The sequence below is a fragment of the Durio zibethinus genome, chromosome 13 (genome assembly GCF_047325235.1).
Source record: "Durio zibethinus cultivar Kanyao isolate XHJ-2024 chromosome 13, ASM4732523v1, whole genome shotgun sequence".
NCBI lineage: Eukaryota > Viridiplantae > Streptophyta > Magnoliopsida > Malvales > Malvaceae > Durio > Durio zibethinus.
The window spans coordinates 10,522,775-10,538,862 of NC_143174.1; the positions used below are offsets into that span (position 1 = coordinate 10,522,775).

At 28.1% G+C, this 16,088-nt stretch overlaps 1 protein-coding gene and 1 long non-coding RNA gene across 3 annotated transcripts in view; both read left to right on the forward strand.

Moving 5' to 3' along the window:
- The first annotated feature begins 1,498 nt into the window (after positions 1-1,498).
- On the forward strand, positions 1,499-5,386 carry LOC111302804 (mitochondrial dicarboxylate/tricarboxylate transporter DTC-like). The gene is made up of 6 exons (XM_022898644.2): positions 1,499-2,001; positions 2,184-2,267; positions 2,640-2,701; positions 2,945-3,306; positions 4,623-4,837; positions 4,923-5,386. The coding sequence occupies exons 1-6, from the start codon at positions 1,882-1,884 to the stop codon at positions 4,977-4,979; spliced, it is 900 nt and encodes a 299-aa protein (XP_022754379.1). The 5' UTR covers positions 1,499-1,881; the 3' UTR covers positions 4,980-5,386.
- Positions 5,387-5,896: 510 nt separating this feature from the next.
- LOC111302806 (uncharacterized) overlaps positions 5,897-16,088 on the forward strand; it is a 40,086-nt gene continuing 29,894 nt past the window's right edge. Inside the window, exons 1-2 of one of the 2 annotated variants that reach the window (XR_016326443.1) lie at positions 5,897-6,341; positions 12,936-13,008. This is a non-coding gene — a long non-coding RNA (uncharacterized LOC111302806). The remainder of the gene's footprint in view (positions 6,342-12,935; positions 13,009-16,088) is intronic. The other variant, XR_016326444.1, reaches the window with a different exon arrangement.

Consider the following 16,088-nt stretch of genomic DNA (forward strand, 5'->3'; position numbering starts at 1 on the left):
CTGGGGGTATTGGGTTGTAGTTCGAAACTATAAGGGGGAAGTGCTAGGCTCGGCATCGAAAAAGGTTGATGATATTAGGGATGTTATGGTGATCGAAGCTCTTGCTGCAGTAGCTAGGATACCCTTTGCGTAAGAACTAGGCTTCATGTCAGTAATTTTAGAAGGTAATGCTTTTGAAGTTATAACAAAACTTAAGCAACAAAGAAAGGATTTATCTGCTGTTGGAAATATACTGGATGATGCAAAAATTTTGAAGCAAAGCTTTAGCTACATCAGGGAGGAACATGTCAGCTACATCAGGAAGGAACATGTCAGCTACATCAGGAAGGAACATGTAAGGCGCAATGCAAACAAGGCCGCACATAAATTAGCTAGGTATGGCTTGGGATTGTCGGGTGACTTGTTTTGGGTAGAAGAATATCCTTGCATCGTACATGACAATATAGTTGCAGATTGTAACTTTTCTATTTGATGATTAATGCGCAATGCAAACAAGGCCGCACATAAATTAGCTAGGTATGGCTTGGGATTGTCGGGCGACTTGTTTTGGGTAGAAGAATATCCTTGCATCGTACATGACAATATAGTTGCAGATTGTACTTTTCTATTTGATGATTAATGCAATTACATTTTACTAAAAAAAAAAAAATTACCCTTCTTCACTTGAAAACTTCTTCATAGTTGATAATTTAATTATATAAATCTAATGGTTAATATTTATTGACCTTATTGTAAGGCTAAAAAGCTTAAATTTAATATAAAGTCCCATTAGTTTAGCATTACTTTATGGTTGAACAACATTCGATTAAAACAAAAATTGGTTTACAAAGTGTAATTAAAAATTTTAAGTATTTAGTATTGTTATAAAAAAAAAATTATGAATAATCGAAATATCTAAATAATTATTAAAATATTAAAATATAAAAAATTTCTATCCCAAATATATTTTTTTACCATAAAAACATCTCTTAAAAAATTTGTTAGTTTGCGTTTGAAAATCAAGATGAAAAAGTTATATATCCTTTTTTGTTCTTTAATATAAGTAGGGTAAGCAAAAGTTAGCAATGCTAAATTTGATATTAAGGGGCCAAAAAATATAAGTAGGTATTATTATTTAAAATGTTGATGAGTCGTTTGTACTTTTTTTTTTTTTTTTGCTATTTCATGTAATTAAGAGACCTAAGAAAACGTGTTTTACACACTCAATTTGTAAATATTTTACAATGAAATTGACATATTTCAAAAAATCACATCGACAAATATAAAGATTTGATCTTTATTTGGCGCATTTGTTAACTATTAAATCCTGATTTTTTTAAGAATTAACCTAAATAGATGGGTAGGATAGCGCGAATCAAGAGTGGATTATTCCAAACCAATATTGCCACACATACGGGAATTGGAATACCATTTCTGTTTTTTATTTAAGTAAAAAACGAAAAACTCAGCAAGGGCAAAATAGGCAAGCAAATCTTAGGAGAAACGTGAACACAGATTGGTGGCGTCGTAGTTTCCGAAAAATCTGATGTCATAGAGAAAAGAAGGTAAGAGTACAAACTTTTTGCCTTCACATCCATCTGGACACAGGAACGAGGCAAATTAATACCAACCAGGAGGGGTTTTCTGTGTTTTTTTTTTTTTTTTTTTTTTAATTATATTATATTATATTATATTTATAGCCGACAAGGAGGGTTTGTTGTTTTTACAAGAAGAGGGAAGCCTTTCATTTCGCACCTGCTGTTTCACTCCTTTAGTCTTAACAAAACAAAAGCCCCCTCAGGACGTCAGGCCCAGCTCTCTTCTTTCTCTTGTACCATTTATTTTTTGTTCTTCTTGCCCCTTTCTTTTTATTTTGTTGCTCCCCTTTTTTGAGTCAAATCAATGGCAGAGGAGAAGAAGGCCCAAGCTTCTGGGGTTTGGCCAAAGGTTAAGCCTTTTGCCAATGGTGGTGCCTCGGGTATGCTTGCCACCTGTGTCATCCAACCTATCGACATGATCAAGGTTTTCATTCATCTTTACTTTCATTTCTTGCTATATTTCTGGTATATCAGCTCTTTCTTTTTCCTCTCAGTGTTCAAAACATGCTACTGTTAAAGCCAAAGATGGGTTTTTTAGATCTTGGATTTGCTGCGATTTCTTTTAGAGTTTTTGTCTAGTTTGGTTTGTGATTTCGCTTGGTGTAGGTGAGAATCCAACTGGGTCAGGGATCGGCAGCAACTGTCGCCAAGAACATGCTTAGAGAGGAGGGTTTTGGTGCCTTTTACAAGGTTCTCTTCTACAACTTCATTAAAATTTTGATTTGTTATCCAATGGTGTATATGACACTATTTATTGATATGGGTTGCCAAAATATTGGAATTTAGTGCTGTTTCATGGGATGATATGTGCTTCTTGGTTTTGTTAATATAGTATATGAAAGATTATATTGGCAAAAATGCATTCTTGCTTTTAATCCAATTTTCTGGAGGGTAGACTTTATACAACTCAAAACTGCAAGTTGCCTATATGTAGAGATAGAGGTTTTATCTTACTGAATTTGTTCTATTTTCACATTTCTATAATTTGATAGATGTTCTGAGTTGAATTCCAAAAATATTTCTATCATTCATTAGTCTGTCTTACTTGTGTTATTTTGGCAGGGCCTATCAGCTGGACTTCTTAGGCAAGCTACATACACTACCGCCCGACTGGGTTCATTCAAGTGAGTGTCTCTAAGAATGGGATAGAATGTAAACAGTTGTGGGGTTTTTATTTTACTCTTCATGATACTTTTTTTTTTCTAATGATCAATAGTTTCGATTCTGTAGCATAAACTTTATTTTTGACCATGTTAACATTTGATCTTTTTTTTCCGCATGATGTATTTTGTTTCTGATTCTAAATTTGAATTTATTTATTTTGGTTCCGATTTAGCTCTTGGTCTAATTTCCATTGTTTTCTATAGAATGTTGACCAATAAAGCAATTGCAGCCAATGATGGGAAGCCCCTACCTCTATACCAGAAGGCTTTATGTGGTCTGACTGCTGGTGCTATCGGAGCCTGTGTTGGCAGCCCAGCTGATTTGGCACTTATCCGAATGCAGGCTGATGCCACTTTGCCTGCTGCTCAGCGCCGAAACTACTCAAATGCATTCCATGCTCTCTATCGTATTGTTGCAGATGAAGGGGTTTTGGCACTTTGGAAAGGTGCAGGCCCTACTGTCGTCAGAGCCATGGCATTGAACATGGGAATGCTTGCCTCTTATGATCAAAGTGTTGAGTTTTTCAAGGATTCCCTTGGCTTAGGAGAAGTTGCTACAGTGCTTGGTAAAGACTCTTTTCAAGTAGTGTGGATGTTTTAACTATTCTAAAGTCTTTCATTATATTTCCTCGCTAAAGAAAAAGTACTAGTCTAGGTTCTAAATTGTTGAGTGAACATAACTTATCCGTAACTGATGCTTTGTTTGTTTAAGCAAATAGCAGAATCATCTGTTCGAAGTTATTGCTAATGTAAGGAAATATTTTTGAAACATGCTTTCTAGTTGGAGTAACTCGCGTAATTGGAGTTTATATTTTACATTTTTTAGATTAAGCTTTAAGCACATACCTTTTCAATCTTATATGCATAAATGGTTGGTCTGAATGCAATAATTTGCCCTAACAACCACAAATTCTTGGTACTCAATTTCAGAAGGTAAAAATTTTCATTGAAGCAATTGACTTGTTTAGGCATTTTTTCATCTGGGTGTTTGCTTTTTGCTTTTTTTTTTTTAATAAAAAATGAATAGAAGGAAAAATCAAAAAGTAAAAAATAAAAATGAAGATAAATAAAAACCAAAGACAAATAGAAAAAAGCTAAAGGATTTACCAAATGGATCTTTATTTTTCCTTGTTGAGAAAAAACCTGGTAGAGTAGTGCTTACTGTTGAGAATTCTTGGAGTTTTTAATGCAAAATGTAGGTATCCCAAAAGGTCTTAACAAAGTAAAGAACTAAGGATTATATTTAATCTTACAAGAAGAGATTTTGCTTTCTTGATCTACGGGTTTGTCCATTTTCTGTGAAGCTTCTTTTTATATTATTATTATTATTTTGGGGGAGAAGGTGGCTGTTTGGGGGAAGGTGGGGGCAGGAAGGCTTGAACATTGATCCTTCCTTGGAGGGGAGTTTCATTTACTTATTACACTATACCTTGGTCATGATGCATATATTATTTAATGAAGTTTGGTTGAATAAACTCGTTCTACAGTTTCAATGAGAAATTCAGAGATTTTAACATGAAGATTGGCTCTCCTTGCATTTTATTGCCTGTTACTCCGAGAACTAGTTTCTCCTATCTCATTTGTAGTTTTCATTGGTTGCTTGGGCTTATCTGCTGATGCTCCTGATTTTGGAAGAGGCATGATTATTTGACTATATCTTTTTCTCCATAGCCACCTTAATGTCTTTTTAGGTGAAAATATTTGGCCTATACATGTTCAGGATAAATTGTGATACTTTTTCCAACTCTTAAGAAAATGGTATTGTTGTTAGGCATGTTTTGCTAATTCTAAAACTTGTAGTGAACTGGCTTTAACTTTTAAGAAGGATATCCCTTTTTTCTCTTTTCCTACCATTGATTAATTTTCCTTTCCTTTTTCTCAGGTGCAAGTACCGTTTCAGGTTTCTTTGCTTCATCTTGCAGTTTACCTTTTGATTATGTCAAAACACAAATTCAGAAAATGCAACCTGATGCTGAGGGAAAGTATCCATACAGTGGCTCTTTGGACTGTGCTATGAAGACACTCAAGTCTGGAGGACCATTCAAATTTTACACAGGATTCCCCGTATATTGTGTTAGAATTGCACCGCATGTCATGGTATTTACTTTGTATTCTTGTCCATATATGATTCTCTGATTCAAGTTTTTAATTATCCCTGATGATTGGGTGTTCTTCTATGCAGATGACTTGGATATTCCTCAACCAGATTCAGAAAGCAGAGAAAAAATTAGGGTTGTAGAGTTCTCGGATATGGGGATTAATGTTGGAGTCCATGGATCAAATAGAATCTTTATTTTAGGCTTTGTCGTATTCTTTCATGCTGGTTCTGGCAATTTCACACACCCTCGAAGTCAAACCACTTTGTTTACATTTTTTTTGGAAGTGCATTCGAAGTAGGGTCTATCAAGTTCTCTTACTTCACTTCCAGTAAATTTTAGGGTATGACGGAAGTAGGAGTCTAGCATTGCCATTTGAATATGACAGTCATTAATTTGAAAGTTCACAAGGAACTTATACCTTTTAAGTAAAATACATGTACTCTATAAACAGGTATTTGGGAGGAACCAAGTTCCAAGCATTGAATCTTGTATTTAACATTTCTTTTTTTTTTTTTAATTTTCATAAACAATTAAGTTTCTTGACAAATGTTGGTATCTAGCATACTTTCTATTATATTTTCTAGTAACGTATTTATTGAGTCTTCTATGGGTTTTTGTATTAATATTTAAAATATAATATGATGATATAATACAAATATAATATAAAAAAATAATAAAAATATGATTTAAAATTTTAGCAATAATATTATATAAGTTTAATAAAATTAAAAATGTAATTTATATTTTTATATTGATGTAAATTATGAGAGATAAGTTTCATATAAAATACGATATAAATATATAAATTTTATTATTTTATATGATATAAATAAATAAATAGTTAGTTGTTTGTAGTTATAGGATTAAATGTTCAATTTAAAATATAAAATATAAATATTTTTTTAGTGAAAGATATTATTTTTAATTTGATTTAATTAAGAATTAAATGTCTTTTAGGTAGCTTAAAACAAGACTTGATAAAGGTTATGAGTTTAGAAGTTTTCTTAATTAAAGATATTATTTTTAATTTGATTTAATTAAGAATTAAATATTTTCTAGTTAGCTCAAATTTGCTAAAGGTAGTGAGTTGCACTTGCAGTTAAAATCCAATAACAGTTAAGTTTTTATATTTATTAGTAAAAAATCTTCATTTATGTAAAATTAAAAAAAAAAAAAAGAAATTAGCAAACAAGAGTCAATTTTTTTCGAAAATATCCAATAATCTTGAAGATTTGAACATTTTTGGATCTCTCTCTTTCTTGATCTAACACCACCCCAAAGTTAAACATTATTTTCTTTTTCAACCTTATTTCTTTAGAAATAAAACTAAAACTTCAGTATTTTTTTATTTAAGAGAGAGAATAAAGAGAGAAAGAGAGAAAGTAGAACCTGACCACCACCTTCTTCCTGTCCATTCTCTCTTCTTCTACCATCACCCTCTTACCTTTTTTTCTACACCATCCGATATCTGCTCGTCGACTCCACGCATCAATTGTTGGCAGGTATTTTTTTTTAACTATTTGGTGGATTTTTGGATGTTAAAATACCGAGAAATTGTAGGAAAAAAAAGAAAAATGATGGAGTTTGACAAGTATTTTTTTTAATCTTTTGGTGAATTTCTATGTGGAAGATAGAAATGATTGGTTAAGTTTGGTAAGTGTTTTTTTTTTTTTTTTGGGTGAATTTTTTTGGGTGTTTGAATGTTGAAAAAATATGGGAAAATAAAGGAAAATTATGGGTTAAGTTTGAAAAAAAAAATGATATTTTGGTTTTTTAAGTTGATTATATTTCTAAATTTGGTTTTGTCTTCTTAATCTTTCCTAAACCAATTTTGTTTTGAAAACCCTAAATCCCCTTTTTCATAGTAAATTTAGGTTTTCTTTTGTAATTTTATTTTAAACGACAAATTTTACTTGGTTAAAAGTGTGTTTTTACTGTTTAAATTTATGTATTACTACAATTCATACTAATTTTTTGCATTTAAGCCACAATCATAGTGAAACTCTTATTTGAACATATTTAAAAATTTTAATCTAAAATTGAATTAAATTAAAAATAAAATTTTTAATTAAAAAATACGTAAATATTATGTTTTTAATTGAGCATTTAGCCTAATTACAGTAACTAAAAATATAAGATTCATTCAAATTAAACTATTGTCAACCCCAGAAAAGTTGCCAATGCCAAGTGCCAACAATTTCATGTTTTACCTGATGATGTTGGCATTCTAGTGCTCGGCAAAAAATTAAACTGAAATACTAAGTGCATATTCAGATATTGATAAGCTAAACAGTCCAACACAATTTGACCATAGTAACTACCGTAATTAATTTTTTCTCGTGGGTTACATCGGAAGGGTAAAGTTCTAATACAAGTAAGTGGGAGGAGAAAAACCTGACTCAAAGTCTTTTCAAAACTTCAATAAAGTGCCTACAATATTTTGTTGTCAACGTTTCACTAATCCATATGAAATTCAAAACAACCATTTCAAGTTTTTTGGGCTTTTAAATTCAAGTTTAATCGCATAAGAATTTTGTTCAGTTTTATTTGTTTATTTTGTTTGTTTATTGGTTTTTTTTGTTAGATAGAATTACTTAAAGCTCCGCTTCCCTTCAGGGCATATATAATTGATGCTAAATAAATAATTATTAAATATAAATGAGGTCATTAAAAGTTAGTATATAATATTTATATATTTCAATGCTTATAATCGTGAAATATTAAAGAAATTAATTGAAATTAAAATAATTAATATCATAAGATTAAAATTGACTGTCAGTAACTTTTTATATACATACCAATTTTGAAATCTACTGAGAGCACAATTGTCGGTCACCTGAAAAAAAAAAAAAAGAAAAGATTCTAATTTTTTTTTTTTAGAATAGTATACAACCAAGAACACCAGTGTCATCTAACCAATATAACTACAACCTTTATCTAGCTAAGAACACCCAAAAATCGACCTCTTTTTCGTACTCGATAGGGAAGCCCCCTCAATCTTTTTTTTTTTTTTTTTTCCAGAGGACCAAACCATGGCATTCCTTTCCTTCTTTCTTTGGTCTCCCCTTTAAATCTATTATACAACTTGAAATTTTTTTTTCTTAACTAAACACACCAAATTTCATAAACAGACCTAATTTAAAAAAACCTAAGCTACTCATACTACTTTAAACAATAAAATAAACTCACAATAATCCATTAGAAAAAAAAAAGGAAGACAAAATGAGACTTTTTATCTCTGCACAAATTCGAAGCATAAACAAAAAAGCATACACCTATTTTGCCTTAGGCTTAAACACAACTCCAATTTTACTAGATTTTCAATCTTACAAACAATTACAAATCAAAATCCAAAATCATCCCAACGGAAGCAACAGAATAAACGTCATAAAAAGTTTTTAAAAAGAAATCAAAATAATGGGTGAGTTTTGGGTTTGAAAAGTTTTTGATGGGACATTTTTAGAATTGAAGATAGAAGAAAGCAAGCAAGGAAAACCATTGCCAGCAACGGTAATAGTGGTGGCAATCGACAGCGAGGGAGCTTTGCAAAATCTGAAATGGTTGAAAGGGAAAGCAAGGAAAGGGTAAAAACATACTAAAATTTTGGGTCATTTGAAGTGGCGGAAGTGGGGTTTTAGAGGTTAAAGTAGACAGTTTTGGGCTTAGATCTAAGACAAATCAAGGAATTTTAGGAAAAACTAATCAGAGAAAAAGAAAGAGGAGGTGATAGGGAATGTTGGAGTGAAATTTGGATATGAAATGACAATCGTTGACTACAGTAGATGGTGATAATGAGGAAACATCACCGGCATCTGGGTGGCTTTAGTTTTCAGTGATGTTGGGTTTTTAGAGAGAAAATCTCTCAAAGCTAGAAAGAGAAAGGGAAAAAATAAATAATAAAAAAGAAGTTAGAAAAATAAAAAAAAATAAAGATGAAAAAAAAAATGAATGAGAAAAAAAAATGAAAAGTAAAAGAGGTTGCTGGCCTTTAAGTCTAGTTTAAAAGTCGAATAAATTTGAGCCATAGTTATTATGAGTTTAAGTACAAAAATTCACCCACAAAATTCCATTATTTTTTAGTTTTGAAACAGGTTTTTTTTTTTTTTTTTTCTTAAAAAAAAGTAGAAAAATATAGGAAAAAAATGAAAGAAAAAATTGTTTTTTTTTTTAATTTTCCCATTATCAGTTTTTCTTTCATTTTTTTAGAAATTTTTTCATAAAATGTTACAAAAAAGAAAAAGAAATAAGTGATTTTTTATTTTTTTTCTTTTAATTATTTCAATATTTTTTTTCTAAATATCTATTTTTCATAAAAAATTATAAAAAAAAACTAATAGCATTAGTCAATAATCACTAATAAATTAATCATCATCAATAATAATAAATACTATTAAAGTTATCGTGAGAAATAGAGAATTGCCAATTGAAGATTGTAATTGATAGTCAATAATTTTATATGAGGAATTATTGAACTCGGTTATATGCTTCCCTTCAGTATTCTTTTGAGGTGAAAGGAAAGATAAAAAGAATGAAGCTTTTCATTTATTATTTACAAGAAATAAAAGATTAAAATCTTAAAAATATATCATATATAAATAAAAATATAAAAATACATAAAAAACTATTTACTTAAAAATTATAATTTTTTACTATTTTTATTTTTTCAATTTCACAAAAAATATAATATACGATAAAATTGAAGGATCGTATAATTGATCAAATAATTAAAAAGGAAAAACAATGATGCTAACATGACATGAAAATTTAATAAAATAATAAATATATTAAATATTTAATTTTTTTAACTTTTAATATTGAAAATATTCATGTATATTAATTTTTTATTATTTTAATATTAAAATATATTACAAATAAAAAAGTTGACGAAGTAGGGTCAATCCTAGCGTAGCAAGGGCAAATTCTATTGCAATAGTAACACAATGTAAGATTACAAATTGTAACTAAGTAAACAAATGACAATAGTTATATAAATAAAACTATTAAGGAAAATACTAATTATTGAACCACATATATTATTTCAGGAAAATTAAACTACATATATTGCTCTTCCCAAAATACCAAAATTGCCCATTTAGATTTTCTCAAACCCAGAGTCATTAATAAAAATATTAATTATTAAACTATATAGATAGTTCTTGTCAAAATACCCAAATTGATTAATTAAACTTTTAAAAAACCACATATAATCCCAAAGACACTTATCAAGTAAAAAATCCTTGTATCAAACTTTGATATGTTTTTCAGCTTTCAAATTCTAAGTTTAATCCCATGTGGATTTTGTTCAGTTTTTATTTGGTTTCTTTGTTTGCTGGTTATTTTTATTAGTTGCAAGTATATAGGTTCGTGTTTCATTTCGGAACCTATATAATTTGATGTTAAAAAAATTAATTGTTAAATATAAATGAAACAAATAAAAGTTACTTCCTCCGGTCTATATTGTTTGTTATTTATTGATTTTTACGGAATTTAAAAAAAATTGACTTTAAAATATTAATATTAAATTTTAAAATTTTTTAATTAAATTAAAGTTTCATAAATCTTAATATAAAAAAGTAAAAAAAATCATTAAAACAATTTTAAAATAATAAAAAAAAGAGTTTTAGATATTTAAAAAATATGACATAATTTTAGAACATTCCAAAAAAGAAAATTGAACAAAAAAAAAAAAAGGACAGGCAGATTAGTATATAATATTTATATACTTCATGGCTAATAATCACGAAATATTGAAGAAATTAATAGAAATTAGAATCATACAATATTAAAAGTTAAGCATAAATAAATAACAAAATGTAACGTAAAAAATTGTAACTAAGCAAATGACAGTAAGTTATATAAGCAAAACTATCAAGGAAAAATATTAATTAATAAATTTCAAATATTCTTTTAAAAAAATTAAACTACATATATTGCTCTTCCCAGAATACCTAAATTGCTCATTTACATTTTCACAAACCAAAGATATTTGTTAATAAAAATATTAATTATTAAACTACATATATAACTCTTGTCAAAATACTCAAATTGGTTAATTAAATTTTTAAAAATCCACATATAATCCCAAAGACCCTTGTCGAATAAATAACCCTTTACGTAACTTTCATTTATAGGATATATTTTCTCTGCCTTCAAATAAAAGTTTAATCATATATGAATTTTGGTCAATTTTATTTGGTTTTTTGTTGGTTATTTTTTTATCGTATACAAGTACATAATCTGCGCTTTTCTTCGAGACCTATCAAGTTTGATACTAAACAAATAATTATTTAATAAATAAGGTCATAAAAGCTAGTATATAATTTATAAACTTAAATGCTAACAATTATGAATTAGAATAATACAATATTAAAAGTTATGCACGTAAACACCTAATTTAATCTAAGCAAAATTTTGACCATCTGTTAAACATTTAAAATTTAACTTGGTTTAAATCGAATATTTTTTCAAGCTTTTAAAATTAAAATTTGAATCAATTTAACTCAAATATTCTAAAGTTAATTTTGGTCAAATATAATCAAACAAAATCAAAATAAGTCAAATTTAATCGAAATTGATCAAATTTGATAAAAATAGATAGAACTTGGGTCAGCACTAAAAATCAATAAAAATGAAATTGGTAATTTTTAAAGCAATAAAAAGTTGGATTGTACTTCGAAAAATGTAAAATTACCAAAATATTATAAAAAGTATTTTCATAATTTGACTTTCTCAAAATCAAATTTTCATAAAATCTTTCAGATCATAAATAAATATTTTTTTGATGATTTTTAATACACTAAAATCCTAGATCACACATTGGAAGATGCGAAATTATCCCTTAGGGATATTTTCGTAATTTAACCTCATCAAGGTTGAAATTTCACGAAAGCTTCAAATTATGATTTTATAATATTTCATGATTTTTAGAATTTTGAAAACTTTGGTTATACCTTAGAAAGTGTGAAATTACTAAAATATATTTTAAAAGTATTTTCGTAATTTGACCTTTTCTAGGTCGGTTTTCCACAAAACCTTTTAGATCATAATTTTATAATATTTGATGACTTTTGGTGTATTCAGAATCACAGCAATACCCCAAACGGTATGAAATTACCAAAATAACCTTTAGGGGTATTTTTGTAATTTGACCTTCATGAGGTCAAATTTTCACAAAAATTTTTAAATCTCAATTTCATAATATTTTATGATTTTTAAAGCTTTAAATTCCTAAAAATGAGCACAAGAACATTGATTTTTAAGAAAATTGCTTAAATATCGAAAACTTTACACTAAGAACAAATAGTCTTTTTATGTGATTTAGGGGCCATAAAAATCATACTTTTGCAGTGAATAATGTGAACCATTAGATCATATTAGGATGGTGGATCCAATAGTAAAAGTTGGCTTATTGAAATGAAAATAAGGGAGAAATATGAGTCATTAGATAGGTTTTGATCTTAGGGTCAATCTTATAAGATTTTATTTTTCGCTTCTTCTTCATTCAAGAGGGGAAAATTTTGCTGCATGAAACCATAGGAAGAAACATGAAAAACAGAGAAAAAAAAAGAAAAGAAAAATGTGAGGAAAAAAAAAGAGAAATTTAAAATTTTGGTGCTTGGCTTGAAGGTATTCATCTCCATATTTATCCTTGCATTTTCTAGCATCTCCATTCATTTTTCATTGCATTTTTCATCATATTTCATTCATTTCTTGTTTTATTTTTCAAAAGGTCTTAGTTTATTTTTCTTGCACAAAACTTGAATCAATTTTCATCCAACTAATTCAAAATTGGTTTGAAGTTGAAATCTAAGCAAAAAACAACAAAATCCACCATTGTAAAACCAAGTTGGAGATTCAGCCAACCTCCCCTCCCATGGCCAAACATCCTTTTGGCTTCTTCCTTTAAATGTTTTCCTTGTTTATTTTACTATGTATGCTTGGTTGATTGTTCATTTGTTATATGTTAGTTTATAAGTTAGTTTTAATGGTGTTGGCTCATGTTTCAAGTATTCATAATTTCTTTGTTATTTTTAGTTTGTTTTATGTTTGATGGAAGTTTCTTTATGACATGAATATTTTGCATGATGATTTGGAAGGTAAATGAGGTAAGCTTGGCTTGAATGAATTGAAAATGCTATGATGGAAAGATTTGGCCATGGTGGACTTTGGGTTAGCCGAATCATACTTTTTGTTTTGTGGATGTTTGGTTCTTTGATCCAAGTTTTATGTAATGTTTTTATGATGTTTGGCAATTTTCCAACATGCTTAAACAAAATGTTTCATTGAAAAAATGTTTTTTTTATGGTTTTTTTTGGTGAATTTTTTATGTTGTTTGGTTGTGTTTAAAGATGAACGATGTTAGGACATTAAAACAAAAATTCAAAGTTTTACATTTAAACCAAAATTCAAAATTTTCTATGTTTGATCCATTTTAGTTTAAAATCTTCATGCATTACATGTTTGCGATATTAAGTTAGAAAATATCTTAGTTTTTAATTATATTTTTGGGTCATGCATTTAGTACATGCATTCATTAATGGCATTTTTGTAATTTTACATATATTTCATGTCCATTCCCATAAAACCCAAAAAAAAAAATTTCTGATGAAACCTCAAATCCAAACCCTAAACCCTAAATCTAAACCTTAAATCACAAATCCAAATCTTAAACCCTAAATCCCAAAATTCAAATCCAAATCCTAAATCCCAAACCCTAATTCTAAACCCTAAACCTAAACCTAAACCCTAATCTTAACCCTAAAACCCTAACCCCAAAACCAACCCTCAAACCTTAAATCAATCATGTATTTGCATTTCATTTTACCTTGTAATCACATGCATTTTTATATTATCATGCATTCATATTTTGTCATCTATATTATATTGTCATGCATTCATCACACGTTATTATGTGCATGCATCTTATGCATTTATTTTCAAAACTTGTTTTTCAAAGAAAAATGTTTTAAAATAAGATAATATCTTAAGTAAATATAATCATTGAAATCTTGCCTAACTATGAGAACACTTGCGATAATTATTATTTATGAGAAATGTTATCTTGATTTTATACGGCAACTTGAAAACTTTTAAATTAGGAATATTTTTAAAGCTTTACCTAATTATAGGAAAGTAGAAAAAGTATTTCGATATTTAAAATATTTTCATCTTGATTACAAAATAAAAAAACTTTTGTTTTTAAGTTTGATTTGTTTTTGTTTAAAAAAAAAAAAAAGAAAAAAAAAGAAAAGAAAAAAAAGAAAAAAAGTAAAGAAGAAAATGAATTAATTTTAAACATTAAGTAAATAGGATCATTTTAATTAAAATGAAAGCATAATATGCAATTAATTAATACCATTTTTAACGGGTGCTGTTGGGGTGTAATCTTTTCCCACGCATAATTGACTTCTAAACTCAATTTTGATTTTGCAAACTGTAAATTTGTTCTTTTTCTAAAATTTTTTAAACCCATTTTAAAATTTTTATTAAAAGGATAAAAATTTTTGAATGACCAATCACACTGTAAAAAAGATTGATGGCAACTCATTTTGTTTTGTTTTTATTGAAAATATTTTTTAACCTCTGCTTTTCCAAAATTTCCTCATTCATCTGGCCTTTAGGTTAGCTTGTTCTTGGCTCTCAAGACATCACGATAGCTTAGCAACTCCACTGGAGAGATATTTAAAGAGTCAAACCAAAATTGTGTACATGTTATCATTAATTTTGGTTTAATGGTCCTAATTGGTGTTTAATCTTAATTTTTTAATTTTAGTTTTCTTTTTTTTCTTAAAAAGTGCAAATTTTGAAAAAAAATAAAAAATAAAAAAGTTTTAATTTTTAATTTTTAATTTTTCTATTTTCCTAAAAAATGACAATGAAAAATGAAAAAAAATATGTGAAAAAAAAATTCTAAAGAAATCAAATTAAAAAAAATATGTTTTACATTTTATGCATATTTTAATTATGTCATTTATTATTTTATTATATATTGTTGATCTTTATTTTGCTTTTAATATTTGTAGCGCATTTAGGATAGGGGTAGTTTAGGAAAGTGTGAAAGTTTTGTTTGTTCTTTCCCACATATTCACGTTGTATTTCATGCATAAGCTCTATACTCAAGCTCTAACCTATTTAAAATGAAATAAAGTAGCTACGCCCTTGTGAGATGTAAACCTTTATAATGGTTAGTGAAACACTCCCACTCAAATTAAACCATTTTCACTCATTACTTGTAATGGGTGATGATCAGGGTACCACACTAGTCTATAGTGGATGATGATGTGAAGAGCAATTTAAGAACCTTAGATATGTCAATTCCTGACGCAGCACATAATGAACTTGAGGGAGCCAATCTTAGGTAGAGCCATGCCACACCCTTTCTATAGTAATTACCTTGAATAAGTCACACGAAAGAACACCTCTCACTTTTTTTGTTTGTTTTCTATTAATTTGATAGTTTGTATTAATTCTTTTAATAAAAAGGAAAAGAAAAGAATCATTAATTAAGAAAAACAATCCTTGGTGTTAAAAAAATGAAAAAAAGAAAAGAAAAGAAATACTTCTAATAAAATTTCTTCTTTCATGTAGTTTGATTCATTTGATTTGTGTCCAAAATTGGCAAAAAAAAAAAAAAAAGAATGAAGGGTTTTTCTTAAGTTATTTGTTTATTAGTTTAATAATAAAAGTCCAAAATAAAAAAAATCTTTAAATCTTAGTCAATTTTGTGTGCTTTTTATTTGTGTTCCTGAATTGCTCCTTGTTCTTAAAAAAAAAAAAAAACCAAAAGAAACAAAAGCAATAGAAAAATTTTTTGAATTCTAGTCATTCTGTGTGATTGCATTTCATGTGTGTTTTTTGAAATTTTCCTCTTTCTATAGAAAAAGGCTTTGAATTTGAATGTTGTTTCATGTTTTGCATTTCATTCTTTCATACATTTTTATCATGATTGAAAATAATAAGATAATACATACATCCCATCTCATGCATCTCAATAGACAATACATGTATTCCATCTCTTGTATTTTAATAAATAATACATATATCTCATCTCATGCATCATGATAGATAGTATATGCATTCCTCTTGATAAATAGTACATGTATTCCATTTCATGCGCATCTTAATCGATAATACATACATTGCATCTCATCTACATCAATAAATAGTACATGCATTCCATATCATGCACATGTTAATAGATGGTACATATCTTTCATCCCATGCACATCTTGATATGTAGCACACCTTAT

Excerpts from the sequence above, each read along its gene's own strand:
- LOC111302804 (XM_022898644.2), top strand. The coding sequence starts at position 1,882 with ATGGCAGAGGAGAAGAAGGCCCAAGCTTCTGGGGTTTGGCCAAAGGTT. Across the intron at positions 2,002-2,183 it reads AACCTATCGACATGATCAAG|GTGAGAATCCAACTGGGTCA; the intron begins GTTTTCATTCAT and ends CGCTTGGTGTAG. Across the intron at positions 3,307-4,622 it reads AGAAGTTGCTACAGTGCTTG|GTGCAAGTACCGTTTCAGGT; the intron begins GTAAAGACTCTT and ends CCTTTTTCTCAG.